A 17,765-nucleotide genomic window follows, 5' to 3' on the forward strand; every position below is an offset into this window, starting at 1 on the left:
TCTGATTTTTAACTGTGCCTTTTAAGGGCGGGGGTTGGTTCAGCTTACGAGCCTGCACCCTGCCTTTCCGACCTGGCCAGTTCCATTGTGGGAATAGGCATATCCTAGTCCTCCCCAATTTTCATGGAGTTGGGCCAGCTTTTCAAAGAGTCGTGGTTCACAGTACCTAAGAGGTGTGTGAACCATAGTCTCCATGAGGGAACATTTTGAAAGGTAAGTTCAAAAGGGTCCCCCTCATGGCCTACATGTCGAGGCATGCATCCCACCCACCCCAATGGCTCCTCATGCCCACCCCATGTCAAGTTATGGCACTTCCGGGCCCATTCACCCACTAAACACTATATAGAATCAGTGAAACCTATAGTGACAGTAAGATGTGTATAAACAACTTTTTTTTTTAAAAAAAGTCATTCATTGATGATTTTCCACTTTCTTAAAAAAAAAAATCCTTTTTAACTGTAGGCCAATAAAAGTGTCAATCATCAAGATCCTTTAAAGTGTCAATTACAGAAACTGCAAGCACTTGAAACCTCTTTGTCTTGTGTCAATAAACATTGTGCAATTGACATCATAGATCAGAGAGCCAGAATTGTCAATCAAGCAGTGTTTTCTCTGGAGCTCAGGTGATTGTGTTCTACTGAATTCCTCAGCTCTCGGCCAAGCCTTATTATGCATTCTTGGCTGAGAACCCAGGCATCTGTTAGAGTACTGAAACACCTGAGCCCCAGGGGAAAAAATTAATCGACAGCTCTGGCTGTCAGGTCTTTGCTATCAATTTCACAATGTTTATTTACAGAAGGTCAAGAGGTTGCAAGTGCTTGCAGTTTCAGCTGTTGACACTTTAAAGGATTTGGATGATTGACACTTCTATTTGGCTGTAGTAAAGATTTTTTTAAAAAACAAAGTGGAAAGTTATCAGTCAATGACTTTTTAAAAATTTTTTTTACACATCCTATTTGCCACTATATGGTTCATAGGTTCTGTATAGTGTGTGATGGTCATAAGCTTGGTGTGGGAACATAAGGGGCAATGGGGGTGGGTGGGTGGGGTGTACCTTGGCAAGAGGGACCCTAGGATGTGGATGGGGGCACAAAGCTTAGCTTGGAGCGTATGAAAGGTCATGGATGAGGGGGTAGAGAGCTTGAGATGGCATGGAAGGTGGCATGGGAGTGTGTAAGGGCTGGAGGGCCTGTCTGTTTTTGTTATAACTGGGACAAAGTCCCACAACACCGAAAGAGGCCTTTTGAACAGCCTGCCTTGGCACCTAGCAGCCCTATGGCTGTCTCTGAACTTGTGTCCAGGTCGGCTAGTCTGACTGCAATTGCACACGCCCCTGCCCCCTGGAATGAAAATCCCTTCTTTGCGAGCACTTCCTCCAAAGGCAGGCAGGCCAAGTCGGGAATTTCCCCTTCTCCCAGACCATGGTGACTAATATACCACTAAGACCTTTGCTGGAGTAATTTGCTCTGTGGTGCCAGTGGCTATATGGAATTACTGCTTTCAAATTTAATGAAACAAGCAGCCTTCCTGACATCCATTGGCTATGTTTCAACTGTGTGCCACTTTGCCATGTATTACTATACTGACTGCAGCTCTATATCACCAGGTACCAGAAAAAAATTAGTAGCGGTGAATTAATCTCCTTAAGTTGTGCAAAACTATCTTGCACACCATGATCTTCTCCATATTATTTTGATGTCTTTTTATACTTAGTACTTGCCCAGTTAACAAAGTAATGTTGATGTCTGGTTACGTAGCCAGCTGCAGAGGGTAGAAAAGATCTGCTGCCTATACAGGTGGCCAACCCTAATACAATCACAGGGGTCAGTGATCTCTGGAGCTGTAGTTGCTCTTGGCTCAGTGTTTTTAGAGTTAGTGCCTATTGTCATTTGTGCAGGGTTATGTGATGGCACTAACCAACTGTTAACATGAGTTCCAATGAGTTGCTGCTGTGCTTCTCCATGCATGAGGTGGAGGGCATCTGCTCACAATGTCTATTAATCTGTTTCAGTGTAGGAAATTGGCCACCTGTAATGTTTCAGAATGTTCCTTTCTCCTCTTTACCTGACCCTCGTTGTGATTTGCTTTACCAGTCTCCAAGTCAACTGAAGCGATCCATGCCTTCACCTTGGAAATTTGGCCACAATTCCTCTTTATTACCATTAGGAAAATCTCTTTTGTGTGTGGAGCTGTGATCTTTGCGACTTAACTCTCTATTGCAGATGCTGCCAGGTGCTTAATGGAGATGCAAAAGAAATTGCTTATGGCATCACATGCAGGAGCTGGCTAATGTAACTAGGTGCTGGGTTCCTTTGGACTGTCCAGCCATCTTCTGATGTAGGCAGCAAGGAACAATTGTCTCTTCTGTGTCCTCAGTACAGTGTTGCTGCTTTAATAGCAGATCCATTTGTGCCTCAATATATTACCATTGGAACATAGCACATTGAAGTTTATTCTTGCTGCTTCCTCCACTAGCACCACTACATCAATCGTTACCCCCTATAGCTTTCCTTACTAATAGTTGGTGCCTCACTTTATACTTCCTAATCTACATCAATGTCACCATTTTCTGCACTATGTATATATCTGCTAGTGTGTGAATCCCTTCTGTAGGTACTTTGCCACTTTGATGTTATATATCATGTCATGAGTGGTATTCCAGTCTCTGTCAAACAAATCCACCATTCTTCAGACATGAGAACCTATCTCCGATACTTGCTATCCACTGCTGTCCTATTATATGAGAGTTGTGTGCACCAAGGTAAGAGTAACTGGATTTGGCATACAATAATTTTGTCATGGTAGTTCCTTCCTGCAGTACATGCCATCTCTCCCATAAAGGCATGTCAAACGTAATGTATTTCATCACTTCTGAGACCTTACTTGGTACAACCTCGTTAACATTTCTTGTGTATGCTGGTAACATTCTTTGTGGATATATCTTTACACAAACTTTACTTTGTGCATGCATTTCTCCTGCTTCAACATTACAATATGTTGATGTTTTATTTACGTGATGTTCTTTAAATGCCTTTTCCAGGCAGTAAGAGGAGTCTGTTGCCTGTACCAATGACATGCTGCAGTTTTTATCACTTTCCTGAATATTATATAAAGGAGGATAAATTCCATCCTCCACCCAATGTGATTCACTTCTCTATGTTCATCATGCTCCTAGGCCCGGATTTTCACTGTCAAGGTAGATGCGCAGAGTCGAGGAAATCCCAGGCTCAGCATATCTGCCTCAGGAGAAACAGCCCCACATTGCTGGATTTTCATTCCAGGGGTCCAGTGCATGCTGGAGTTGGGCACTGGAAATAGTTCAGAGACAAGCACAGGGGCTGCTGAGTGCCGAGGCAAGCTGTTTAAAAGCTCCACCTCAGTGCTTTGGGATTTAGTCCCTGTTATAATAAAAGTAGTTAGGCCCTCTAGTCCCCACGCCTCGCACCTCTTCACCACCCCCCACACACTCCCCATATGCCATCCATGCCAACTTATGCCTCTGCCTTGGCCACTATATGCTCCATACTAACCTATGCCCCTATACTCACCCCTTTGCCTCCTAAAGCTCAATACCAACTCATGCCAACCCATGACACCCCACTCATCCTTATGGCCCCTTATCACCCCTATGCCAACTTATGCCAACCCATGCCCCCCACCACCACCCTTTGCCCTCATGCCCTCCATACCAATCCACCCAGTAACCACCATGGGTAGACCTCAGGAGCTATGCTGAGATGAAATAAAATAAAGTGCTAAGTATCTATTACAAACTTCACTATATAAAATAATGCTCCCATTGATAAAAGGCTATTCAATACATGTAAATCCCTTCCAGTACTTAATCCACTCTAAAAACAAACATTGTTTTTCATAACCCCACATTAAATATAGCTAATCCTTTAATAACCTCTTGGAACTGTCAATCAAACTCTAAACTTAAAAGGCCCCCATTATCATAGATTGTGAAAACAATCAAGCAGTGATAATATTATAATGAGAGCTCTGAGGCCCATGTCAACAAACAGTTGTTGAAATTACAAGCACCAATTTCTATTTTCAACTCAGAGACAGAGCAAGCTATTCCTTTTCAAAATCTAAAGAGCAGGTGATTTAAATAACTTCACAGCTTGATAGTTCCACAGACCTTATGCAACTTTAATGCACATTGATATTTACTCTGAAAAATTGAAAAGCACACTGCTGGAAACTGACCTCGCTCCAGCAAAAAATTGAACCTATTTGAGCTCAGCACTGAGTTCAAAAGTCCCTGATGGGTTTGGGTTTCCCATATGTGTGAACCATGTCCCGCCCCTTCCCCCACCATCCCAGCGAAAATAGGATCTGTATGAAATGGGGCAGGACTTCCAGACCTGGGGACCCAGCGCCATACTTCTCGAAAATTCAGGCCCTAGACTCTCTTGCTGAAACAGATTTTCTCCTACTTTTTGTTGTTTTATTTTGTTGTCAACCATTACCTTGCACTGCATAGCCAGAGGTTCAGACTTGTTGAAATAAAAAGGGATCAAGTATCTCATAAGCTTTTTCAAAAGCAGGAAAAACCCATTATTACCAGTGTATTGATTGACTATTACTACTTTGTTACTAGTCATGACTTTACTTCACACACTTGATATTTAAGAAACAGTGATTTTGTTTGCAGATCCTTTCAGTGCATCAAAAATATTTCATGCCAGTTTTTAATAAATTGAGGAATGTCTCTGTATTAATAGCCATTCTGTATTTTAATGACAGAAGAAGCTTAAGAGAGAAACTTCCAAATTTCAGTTACTACTGCCAGGAATAAACTAGCTAGTAATAAAAGATTATATATATTCTCCAAAGCTGTTAATGATTACTAAAAGTGGAAAGCATCCAAATTGAAACTGGCTTTGTATCCATATATGTTAAATCAAAAATTTTACGTTCACACACATTTCCTGTTAACACAACTTGGTCTGGAAACTGGGCTGCATAAAGTGTCCAGTTTTCAGGTGCTGTGCAGCTTCCCAAGCCCACAAAATGCCATACAGGAAGCAGGCGCACAATTCTGGCCATTTTAGATAAACTCTACAAGAGATCCTTTATCAAAGTTTAACCCTCACTTGAGACCCCCACTACAGGGATTGTGGTGCAGCTGAAGCAGCTCTGCAATATGCCAGGCTGTACTCAGAAACCAACCTTGCAAATGCCTGCAACAAAAAGTGGAGTTGGGATACTCTTAATCGCACATTAAACCACCATTTCTCCTCCTCTCCAGCCCTAAGATCCCCAACATTTGGGCTCCCCAATCTTAGGATTCTCAGCCTCCAAGTCCCAATCTTGTGGGTTGCTGCTGCTGCCTTCTGCCCACCCAGGCTGCCAATCGTCCCAACTAACGATCACTTGCACTTCCTCCCCCCACCCCCAAAGTCCACTATCCCAATGCCAAGGTCCACTATCTCCATCCCATGAGTCTGTGATCTTCCTCTGAGAACGTAAATTAACTGTGGTCCACTATGATGCTAACAGTGATCCAATCTTCCTCAACTCACCTTCTTGGACTCCTCCCACAGAGCTGTTCCTATTCGAATGAGGCCCAAGGCTCAATACCTGAAGTTCCTCGAACCTCTCCCATGCATGTGCAGGTAAGTACCCTGTGTGGATGGAGCAGCCAAAAATTAATTCTCTGAAATTTCTAGGCTCTTGGTGTATCGTCACACTGTCAACTTTTTCCTGTTATAAATTGCTGGTCCACATTTGTAGTGGACTTAATACATGTGAAAGCTATCCCCATGTCTTCAGTATAAGTATTTGAAATGGGAGAATATAAAAAGTTATTATAAAACTTATAACGGAGAATGGGATTAGAGTAGGTAGAATAGAACTGGCACAGGCATGGAAAAGATGGCCTAAATGATTTCTTTCTATCGTGTTATAACACCAGTGTTATGGAACACTAACTCTAACAGATGCCCCTGTTTATGTAACCACAGTGTATCTCCTCTTCTATTTACATAATGAAATGAAAAATGTACAGGACTCCAGACAGGAACTAGGATTTAGTTATCTTGGTCTCTGAGGAGCTCTGGGCTTTTCATTCCCCAGTTGTTTAGTGTGCATCTCTGGAGGGCAGGACTTCTGTCCACAAATTCGACTTCTCAGCCTCAGTGATAATCGCATACTGGAGGCGGTTTCTCTAGCTTCTGCCAGAGGATAGAATTCTTGCACAGGAGGTCTTGAACATTTTTTAAAAAACCATTTTGATTCCTGTCTTGGGCCCATTGTTCATGCAGAACTCGAGTCACAAGCTTGCACAAATGTTTCATCTCCCTTCCACCAATCTTTTAGTGCCAACTGCCTGGGTCAAACTGGTAGACCTTGCCTCCAGCAACAGTGGAAATGGTAAGAACCATGAATGGTGGTGATGTTTCCATCATTTGCATAAAGTTTACATAAACCTGCATCATTATATTCTCTGGCAATGAGATTAACTCCTGGAAAAAAAGTAGTGAGATTGTGTCAGAGTATGTTCCTGATCACCTTTCCCCCCTGTTGCCCCAGGTATGCCAATAAATATGGCCAGCGATGGAAAGCCAAAACCACTTTGTTTACAAATCCTTACTATGGGTTGAATGTGACTTCACTGAGCAGCTTCTGACTGAAGAAGGGGCTGATCTGGTGGGAATTAAAGTAACAAGACAAACAGTAGCTACTCTCTCTCTCACAATGAGAATGCAGTGGACTAACATTCAATGTCCCACTTCTGGCAGTGCTGCTTTGCCATTTCCATCTTGGATTGCAGATCTGGAATTCCTGAGGCAGTCCTAAACTGGGGTAGGAGAAAAATTTCCTGGGAATGCAGGATGCATGTCAGGCTGCAACACTGCTAAGAACCAGCAGCACTACTGTCTGAATTATTTTTGTTTCTCACTGGCAAGTCAGTTTTTGCTGTTGAGTTTTTCCAAAGATGAGGGTTTTACATAGGTGACCTCATAAATTCCTTCTTCTAATTTGCACACAAACTCATTGCAGATACAGAGGGAAAGAGAAAGACAAGAAAGAGGGAATGAAAAGTGGAGAGAGAGAAATGTAAATGAGCACATAGAACAAAATAAAAATAGAGCGAAGAACTTGGAAGCTAGATGTTGCAATGACTCCAAAAAGTGCAAAAAAGATTGGAGGTTGGGGATGGCATTTAATCATGACGATTCTTGAAAAACATGGCCGACTCACTAGCTATTATTCATAGATCTGGTCCACTGTTTCTTAGGCTGGGTCGCTGTCTTGAAGTAAGCGAAGTTTAAGATGGGGAAACTTGGAATCTTGGCAGGATTGATGAGATTAATATATTTACAGTAAATGGATGTCAGATTTGGCAGAATTAGCATGCAGGTATAACCTCTGTTTGCTACGCTGAATCAGAATTTTTTTCTGATATTCGGATAAGGTGAAGTTGGATCAAAATTTGATTGTGGAACTTGTTTTGTTGCCTGAATATAGATTTCTTGTCCTGGCTCTTCCTAGAAATGGTACAAGGTGTCAGAAGAGGTAGAATCAACAAAATTGGTAGCACAAATCATGGTACTGTCTAATTACTGACACAAATGTAATAAAATGTGTCCTCTACTTATTATAGTACTGACCATACTTATTATAGTACTGACCAAGGGTAGAGACTAAGTCCCGTAGGAATAGTCATTTACCCTTTTCATGAGTGTTTCATTTTGCTTCATATGCTGTATGCTTAACCTTGATACATGGACCAAAGTTTTATGCCCCCCTCCCCTCCTGGGGGTGGGATAAGAGACAGAGGAGGCATAAAATTGGGCACCATGGCAGTAACACAGCACCTGTTGCCTACTTGCCACCATGCACTCACGAGTGGTCCAATGGAGGCCCCTGAGTGGCTAATTAATAGCCTTCCACTGCCAATGATTTTACCTGTGACAGGGGAGGCTATCGCCCGCCAGGTGAACCCTGGTTACTGGACAAGGGTGGGGGTGCCTCCTTTTCAGCGACCCTGTGCCCATTGGAGCCCCCCACCCCAAGGTAATTCCACCCTCACAAACTGCACCCACACCCCAGCACTGCTTTGATAATCCCTGCCCCCATCTCCAGATTTACCTTTAAATCCATCAACATCTCTCTCCTCTTTGGGACTGCAGTGGCTACAGCTCTTGGTGGTGGTGCTGCTGGGACAAAAGAATTGCTGGCCCTCTGATAGGCCAGCAGCTCTTAGAGGTGGGTCTTGCTCTTGGAAGGGGCAGAAGGGCTGCCTCGAGACATGCGTCGAGCCAATTAAGGCCCAAGAGCCATTAAGTGGTTGGTAGGCAAGCCAACCAAGCTGAGGCGGGCTCACCACCAACTTTCACATCAGTTGGGGGAGAGCGGGGAACCACCCCCAGCATAAAATTCAGCCGATAGTTTAGCAATGGTTAACTTGCTATTCAACCTGATAGTGGTCATTTAACAGCATCAGAAAACTGCATTTATAGAGCATTCCTCACATCAGCCTTTGAACAGATAAGGATTTGTGTAACAGCATTCTGAATGGGCTGCAATTTATGGGGACTGAAAACAGAAAGACTGACCAGAAGAGCATTTGAGAAGTTGACCCTCAAGGTGATAAAGACATGAATTTAGAATCTCTGCCATAGTGGTAGAAACATGGGGAAGGAAAGTTGTTTTTATGTTGGTCTCAGTGACCAGAGAGAAAAAAATCAACTTGGGATCAAACCACAGTCTCCAATCCATCTCCATTGACCTGAAGTGGCGGTAAGGAAAGTTGATAGAGTTAAGCAGAGGCACTTGGAAGCAAAAGGATGGCTTATGTTTTGCTTGCATTGTTAGAAATCTTGATTTGCTCAAGACGTAAACTGAAATTTAATGATCCCTCCCACCGGCAGGATTTTCCAGTTCCAGCAAAGTCAATGGACTTTTGAATGGCTCGCCGCGTTTTACAGCCCCAACCCCACCATGCCGGGGCCGTAAAATTCCACTCACGATGTTGGACAGGTGATTTGGGAATCAAGCCCTGAAGTGGCACGGGTATCTCTACATTTCAAGCACCTGAAATGAAAGAGAGGAGTAAAGATGAACTATTAGACTGAAGACAGATCAATGAAAGATGAATGGCTGCTGAAAGCAGCTACAGTTTGTCATACAGTCAGTGTAGAGTGAGATAGAAAAGTAAGAAGGGAAAAAGAAGATAAAGCATGAAGAAATCCTGTGCACTGTCTCCTCCATTGTTGTCACTCGCCATGGTCATGTCTCTTCGAGCTACCCAGCAGCCAGTGAATAGCGCAGTCTATGTTGACTGCATGCCTAAGCCATCTTAATGAGGTCCCAGCAAGAATTTAAATGCTGCGTGGGATCACATGTACAAGTGCGTGTATTACTCACCCAACCTCTTGCCTGCCCGTGTTTGGGCGTGGTTGAATTTTTGGGCCGTAACATCTGGCATTTTGTTTAGAAAATGAAATATTAACTCACATTGTCATTTGCATTAGTTGCAGAATAGTTTTTTGAAAGCTGACCATCTGTTTTTACTGTGAAGGGGTTAAAGTGCGGATTGACTACAGCTAGATTCTAATCCTAATTGCAGGTTAGTGGTTTTAAATTGGTGTATCTCATTCACTTTCAGGGGCTCTGCCAGCTTAAGACAGCTGAGCACTGAGCATAATCGAGCTCCAGGACATCAGTTTTATTTAAAGCGGCAATACAAATAAAGCTTTAGTCAATAAAACCATACAATCAATAGCAAGTTTAATTTTGACCAAAGCACACAAAAGTATTGCAATATTTCAGAATGTAAAGGTACTTTTGAAATATTTTCCTTACAGTGATCACCATTGCTGCCTTTTGTAGATTTTATGCAATATTTCGAACTTGGCACCCACATAGATCAAGAACTTATATACCACCACCTTTCAAAGGAACAAAAACCCACGTAACCATTAGTAATCTGGTAGCTAGTTCAGTTTTGAGATAACTTTGCAGTCTACTTGTGTTTTCTACATACTCTCTCTTCATATTTCATTGTGGATGTATACCGATAAATGAGAAGTGAATGCACCATAGAGAAACTGGCCAAGGGATATTGTGGCTTTGCTGTGGCCAATATTAGATGCACTATATTACTGATGAGCTTTTTTTCTGGTACATACTTAACTCTTTATCTGCATCATCCTGAATTGCTGCTGCACAAAATAACATAAAGTGATGTCATTGTAATCCAGTAAAGAGAAATTATTTCACTACTTTTAAAGAAACTTGCAGGATTGCATCAATTTATGTGCAGCTTTCAATTGGTTGAGTTGTGTTTAAATTAGTATTTGCTTATTATTGATAAAAGCAAAAGTGCTGGGAAAACTCAGCAGGTCAGGCAGCATCTGTGGAGAGAAACAGAGTTAATGTTTCAGGTTGAATTACCTTTCAACAGAACTGAAGAATAAAAGAAATGTACATTTCTCTTTGGCTGTTGCATCATGAAATCTTTTGTTATTTAATCTCCCCTGCCCTCCACCCTATAACAGAGCTTCCCTTTTATTCTTCCTGTCCCCTCCCCCTTCGACTGGCTTAAAAACTCTTACATTTCTATCATTCTTTAGTTCTAATGAAAGATCACTCAACCTGAAATGTTAACTCTGTTTCTCTCCACTGATGCTGTCTAACCTGCTCAGTTTCTCCAGCATTCTTTGTTTTTATTTCCAGCATCTGCAGTATTTTACTTTTGTATTTTTACTTATTATTATATTTAGCAGACATTTGAGGTACTTCAGAATCTTGCTGCATAGCAATCAATTGAATGAAATAAAAATAACACTTTCCAGAAAAAAAATCAGCTCCATAGTACCCCTCGAGCTGGCGCTATGGAAATCAGAGTTGCCGAAAATGGCAGACGCACAGCTTCCGGCCACTTGCGGCATAGCCCATGTGGTGTGCCATGCATGTAAGAGCGCTAGCACGGTCTGGACACTTTCACACTGGACAGATTGTGATACCAAACAGCCTCTTGGACTGATTTGACGCATGTTCTGCCAATTTGCACCCTACAGGTCCAATTAACGCCATGTCCTGAACATTCCCAGCTGAACATGTTTTCAGCTTCACGAGGGCTCCCTTACTAGTGTTATTTAAAGGGCCAACTATCCAACCTGCAGGTGAGGTGCTTCTGACTTAGTGCTTCCACAAATTTTGCAAAAAATAAATATGTGATGTTCTCTTGGAGAAGTTTTGGTGACTTGCTCAATTTTGAAGCAAGTGTTGCTGCATTCTGAAAGGGAGGTCAGAGCAAGTTTATGTCTCATACACAGAAAGCCTACTGGAGTTATGAGGAGGGCCCTCCAGAGAGGTTTTCAGGTAGCACTTCCCTACCTCCACCTCAGCCAGGAACAATGTTAGAGGTGCCTATGATTCAACAAGGAAGTGGGCTTTCTTGAAGGAATGTTCTCCTTCAACAGAACACTGAGCTGTACAGTAGGGCAAGGATGTCACTGTTAGTGATCATCAAGGGCCCCTTTGTGCTGAATTTCTGTGGAAGCAGATCCTTCCAGCTGGGAACAGGTGACATAGTCAACGTTTGCCAGTGTGCTGTATGCTGCTGCATAGGGAGGTGACAGACGCTCTGTATGCCAGAAGAGAAGACTTCATGACCTTTTCTCGTACCATAGAGAAGTAAGAGGAGTGACCACTTGATTTTACCAGGGTAGCAAGATTTCCAATAGTGCAGGGTTCCATTCACTGCAAGGGTTACCACACCATCAATGTGCAGTTGGCGAGCAACCATTTCTTTGAATGCATACTATGATATCAGCAGCCACACCATTAGCCATTCCTGGCATCTTTGGGCCACTAAGACGATCCAGAGGCTGACTGCTTAGGGGCAAAGGATACCTCTGCACACATGCTTACAACTCCCCCCTGCCACATGACCATGGGAGGACAATCATATCAAAGGATATGCAACCACAGGAAACATGGTGGAGCAAACAATCAGTGTTTTTGAGCAATGGTTATGCTGCCTGGGCTGCTGGGAGTCGGGAGCCCTCCAGTACTCACCAGAATGGATGTCCAAGTTTGTGGTAGTTTGTTGCGTTCTCTACAATCTTGCTATCATGCCACCATGTAGAGGCTACCTGAGGAGGAGGGAGTAGGGAGGATGCAGCTGGGATGCCATTGCTTAGGACAGGTTGCAGGTGAATGGCCACTAAGACTGTTTTCTCTAAGACATCATCCCATCATCACCATTGCTGCATAATTCGCTATCGTTCAAGCTTTTTGCTACGTCTCATCACAGTTTCCTTTTGCCCATAATCCTGAAATACCAAAAAAATACCTTTCCATGACAACTTTACTGGATGTGTTGTTGGATAACATATAGGGCAGGATTTTCAGCTCGGCGTGCAGGCGTGTGCCCGACACATATGAGCGTGAAGCAGTGCGCAATATTACGTTCGGCAGACACACGTGAGAGTTGGCAGCGCATCTGCCAACAATTAAGAGGGCTATTTAAGCCCATTAATCAATTCATTAAATTGAATTTTTTACTGCCCGTCCAACCTTATGGTTGGTTGGCAGGCAAATAGGTCAGGCCGCCTTTGCATTGTTCGCAAAATCTCATCCACAGGCAGGATGAGGTTTCCAACAATGAGTGAAAAAATAATAAAACATTTTTAAACTCATTTTTTACATATCCCTGTTCATGTGATAGAGTCACATGTTTTCCTTATTTTTCGAATCTTTATTTTTCATTTTAAAAATCTTCAGCTCCCTGAGGCAGCTCTGTGCCTTCAGGGAGCTTTTCAGTGAGCAGGCCAGTATGCATGCGCACATTTCAGAGCTCGCGCTCCTCCTGCTCCCACCCCGGCAGCTCTGAGGCTCCCAGCGCACATTTCATGCTGGCTGGCTATTAATTGGCCAGCCCAGTGTGAAATCGCAGTCAGGGCCCGATCACGGGTGACAGACTGTTTCACAGCCGCTCCCTGGCCTGCCCGGCGCACCCGTCCAACAAGGGGAAAATCCTCCCCATAGAAAAGTGAACTATTCACCCTTGTGCAAGCCTTTAGTACCTTTGCCTATCCTTGTGCTTCCAGCAGTGTTCTCACAGACGCTGCAGATTGGCTGATGGAAGGCTGCTGACTTTTACTGGGGGAGACTGCAGACAGCCTTGCACGATTCCTTCAAGTAGTTCTCAGCCTTAAAGACCTGCACCACCTTTGCATGGGTGACAGCGGTGTGGGCTGGTTGGCTGAAAGGTAGTGGCAGTGGTGGGAACACAAATGCTGTCATTGTGAGAGAGGAAGTAGACTTGTGCTCCACAGAGCCACTGACACAGATCTGGGGTGGAGACGCAATAATCCTGGTAATCTGTTGGAGAACAGATTGCTGGACTGATGTGAGAAGCCGTGTATCTTTTTGAGCACTGAGATCTGCAGTTGTGATGGCAGCAGTCTGAGGTAGCCCAGCAGCAAATCTGGACCTCATGACCACTGCCTGAGCTTCTATTGCACATTGAGATGTTTGGTGCCTTTTTGCCTGTGCTGCAATAGAAGCTGAGATAGCAGCTACTAGACACTGAATCATGACTGGGTCCTCGGGTGCTGTCTTGAAGTCGGCCACATTGAAAAGGATGGTTCAAAACACAGTATAAATCTCTGTGTCAAGTTGAAGCAAAGTTCCTCCAATGCTCCTTGACAGAAACAAGAGACTGCTGGCAGGCCTGCCAAAGCACCAAGCATCTGGATGCACGTGCCGTTCAGTACTCTCCTGTACGCTGCCCCATCAAGGTCCTCATATGAGTCCCCGTAAGCAGAATTCATCTGTGGCCTAATCTTCTGGTACACACACTGTCATTTCTCCCTGGTCTGGCTGCATCTCACTCGTGCCTGGTTCTCAGTGATGCTGAGCTCTGCCACAGCCATCACAACGATGCAGACCACTGCTTCTTCTAGAGGGCTTGGGTGATGCAGGCATGTCTGTCCCCCTCCGGTCCTGTCTGTTCTTTTCTGTTATGGATCATCATGTTCTATAAGAGAAAAGGAAGAATGTCAGAGATTGTGTTTGGATCATGTTCCTGTCATGGCTGAAGAGCTGGAAGTATTTAGAAGCAGTGAGAAGGTGGTTGTGAGGCTGGCAGTATTGGACGGTGTTGAGGGTGAGGTGGAGATTCTGGATAAGTGATGGGATGTAGTGCATTGAGCAGTGTGAGAGGTTGATGGTACAGTGAATAGGAACAGTCCTTTGAAGATGCATTCAATGATCTTGTCCACCTGTGTGAGGTCATTGAATTTCTTATGGCACTGTTACCAGGTTCTCAGGGCAGGACTCCAAGAATTGACTGACCTGGCCAGCTGCTCCCATTCCCTTCTCAGGGTTTGCCTTCTGATCCTCTGCGAAAACATTGCTTCTGTCTTCCTTTAGACCTCTTGTAGTAATGTCTCCAGCACGGCATCAATCTGGGAGTCCTCTGCCTTGTCTGTTGTTTCATTTGGGGGCCTTCTCCTTGCAGGCAATTCCTGTACAGTCAACAGCAACTTTCTTATAATGAATGCAGCTCTACATTAAAGTGGTGCAGGCGAGCTGAAACACATGCTAGCCATCTACACAGCTTGACCTGTGTTGAACGTTCAATCAACCATCAACGTGCATCGTGCTCGGCTGAATGTTATAATTATTCAAATGAGGAGGCACACGAAATTTGCACACTGCCTGCCTCAAAGTGGCCAGGCATGGGCTAATTACAAATAACAATACCAAAGCCCAAAAAGAGAAGCAATTGAGTTTACCCCTCTTGAGGTAGTAGACAAAGCAATGGGTAGTGTCATCAGGTGAATGGCACCTAACGTCGGATTTGCAGAAAGGGTTTAATCCTAAACTTTTATGCTTCCTTTATGTGTTGGAATGATATTGCCACTCTCACAGATTAATGAATATGCATGTCTGAAAATTAGATTATATTGTCTGTCCATGTTGTTCATCACTTCACACTTGCCTGCATTAAATTGCATCTGCTATGTATCTTCCCATTTCATTAGTTTATCTAAATCCTCCTGAGGTCTGCTACTATCCTCCTCACTATTACAGTGTCAAGTTTTTTGTATCATCCACAAACTTACAAATTATTCTCCCTGTACCCAAATGCAGGTAATTTTATGTTTAACAAGAAAATCAGTGGTTCTAATATCGATCCTTAGGGGATCCCACTGCATACTTCTCTTCAGTTAGAAAAACACATTTTCCTTCAATTTATTTTTAACATATGTTATTGTGATTCTAGAAGTGACGGGTCAAATCTTCCAAGGAGCGGCAATCCATGCTGACTCCTATTTTTTTACTCTAAGATGGAGCTCCACATTTCTGCTTTGGAATTCCGAACCAGGTCTCTTCAGAATGTTCTGGGAGGCCCCCTTCATAGTGCAGGATCGTCAGGGGAAGCCAAGCCACAACCTCCTTTTTATGGCACTTGCTGCCGTGTTTTGGTAAATCTTCATTCACACAGGGAAAAGTTTTGGGACATTTAAATAGCTTTTCAGTGCATTAGTGAATGAGTGTGAGCGACGTAAGTGGGCAAGTGGACAGGGTGGGTAGGGTGGCGAGGTCAAGGAAAATGAGTCGGAGGATCGGGAAAGCGGGTCAGAGGGTCAGGGGAGGGTTGCAGGGGTGAGTCAGAGGCTTGGGGGGGTGGGTGGGTGGTGTGCCAAAGGGACAGGGGTTGAGTTGGAGGGTCGGGGGGTAGTCATGGAGGTCACTGGGGAGTCGGAGAGTCAGTTGTAAAGTTATCCAGGAGTTAGACATGGTTTTTTCCTGTCCAATATTTCCTGGGTAACTATCCAGATAATTAAGTCAGAACCCCCCGAAACTTCCAAACCTGACTCAAGCTCAGAGGTCGGAGACTTTTGCAGAGGTTTTCGGACACACAGGAATTGCCCATCGGAATTTGAAACCTCCCACACAATTCCTGCGGAGTCCGTGCATTGAGAGTGCAACGTCCAGAGCATGTCCAGTCTCCGAACATCTGGAGACCGGAAGATCTGGGCCTATGTGTTGATCAAAGCTGAGGTCCATTTTGAATAACTATGAATGCATCATTGCAAAAGATATTAATTTTGTATTTGTAGCTGATGTCTACAATAACTTGATTTTGGATATTCAGTTTCTAAAATCTGTTGACATAGCTCTAGACTGGATTTAAAAATGTTGATAAATCCTAGAACTGTGGCTAAATCAATGTGCACATGTTAAGGAGGTTGTACAAGGATAAATAATTTGTAATTCTTACTCAGTTACTTTGTCATTTAGTTATAATGCAAAATGAAGTACAGGGGGAGGGGAGGGACTGAATCAAAAATTAGGGCATAATGCGACATTCTCCCGTCTAAAAGCAGATACCTAATTGCAAAGTGATTGCAAATATAAGTTTGTATTTATTTCAGACATTTAATTATTGGGCTTTGGCTCACTTTTTCTTGTGATCCTTCCCTGGACTTGGTGGTGGTGTACTTGAATGTAAACCTATTGCAGTCAGCAATCCAAACCTGTACCCTATTCAGGGTGATTTGAAAAATTAGGGTTTTTTTCAGTTTAACAAAATCTCGTGTTTAATTGTTGTTAAACCATGTTCAGAAGAACGTTTTCCTTTAACTGGCTTCAACATTTGAGAATTTGGAAATGTAATGCAATTTTCTAATAATATTTCTTATTTGAACAGTAAACTTAAATAAAGTTGGCAGAAAATCACCATGGCCGTTTAGCCTTGTCAGTGCTATATTTAAGTAAATGATTGGTTGCTATGGGAGCATAGAGCACCTGTTTTGACTTATTAATCTTAGGGTGTATCAGGCTAACCTATGTGTTATGTTTATGTGTTATGAAAGCATTCTACTTGGGAAGGGAAAAATGTACAAGACAAGAAAAGCTGCTGTTGCTGTCTTTCCTTACTATAAATGTTGCTACTTTCAGACAACTGCAAAGAAACATGAGAGATTGGGAGGTGCATTGCCCCAGCTCATAGATTTGACTTTGAGTTGTCAGTTCATAAGAAGCTTTTGCCATTTTCTAAGGTTGGCTTGTATGTTGATTCTTGCTGTGGATTCCAGCAACCGTCCAGGACTTAAACCAAGTTGCAATTCATCATATGTGAGCACAGTCAAGTGTTGGCAGATTGATCAACGGTTACATTTTCCTCATCTGGCAGGCACAAACATGCACTTTTGTCGGATGGATTGCTCAATAACAATCAGGAGTAGGACAATGGCTGAGTTTTTAAATGAGTGAGAAATTTATGTTTCCACAATCGAGATGCTAAGGATGTAGCAAGCTCCCCAATCCTCAAAAACCCCCTTTTGATCCCTCTGTCCCCACAAACTGCTTTCCAACCTCCCTTTGTTTAGGCCAGAATTTCAGGCTCCACCACTGATTGGTTTTTAGGCAGGGCGTTGCATGAAATTGAAGCAATGGGATTCCCTCCAAGTTCCCACCCACTCTGGCCATGCAGCGATTTTACGCTGGAGCATGCAAGGCCTCGGATAGGAATCCTGCCCTTTCCCCAGTTGAGGCCCTTAAGTGGCCAATAATTGGCTGCTTGAGGGCCGTTTACCACCCAGCCATAACCTTTAGGGTGGCGGGAAGATTTATCTGCCTTGGAGGAAGCCTGAAAAAGAACGGGCCTAGATCTTGGGCAGGAAGAGAGGGGGGGTAGGGGTGCCTCCATCAGAAGCCCCCGTCTGACTGCAGGTACCATCCCACCTCCCCCTTAAGATCCAGTGGCCTCTGGATCTCACCTG

At 43.5% G+C, this 17,765-nt stretch overlaps 1 protein-coding gene across 4 annotated transcripts in view; it reads left to right on the plus strand.

Annotated features, from left to right (window-relative positions):
* Nucleotides 1-17,765, plus strand: part of prox1a (prospero homeobox 1a) — a 122,681-nt gene that overhangs the window by 60,071 nt on the left and 44,845 nt on the right. For 2 of the 4 annotated variants that reach the window (XM_041214766.1, XM_041214773.1), the window contains exon 5: nucleotides 5,556-5,627. The exons of the other annotated variants lie outside the window; for them this stretch is intronic. In XM_041214766.1, the coding sequence (XP_041070700.1) occupies nucleotides 5,556-5,627 (72 nt within the window). The remainder of the gene's footprint in view (nucleotides 1-5,555; nucleotides 5,628-17,765) is intronic. 4 annotated transcript variants of the gene reach the window in all.

The sequence above is a fragment of the Carcharodon carcharias genome, chromosome 2 (genome assembly GCF_017639515.1).
Source record: "Carcharodon carcharias isolate sCarCar2 chromosome 2, sCarCar2.pri, whole genome shotgun sequence".
In the NCBI taxonomy this organism is placed as follows: Eukaryota; Metazoa; Chordata; class Chondrichthyes; order Lamniformes; family Lamnidae; genus Carcharodon; species Carcharodon carcharias.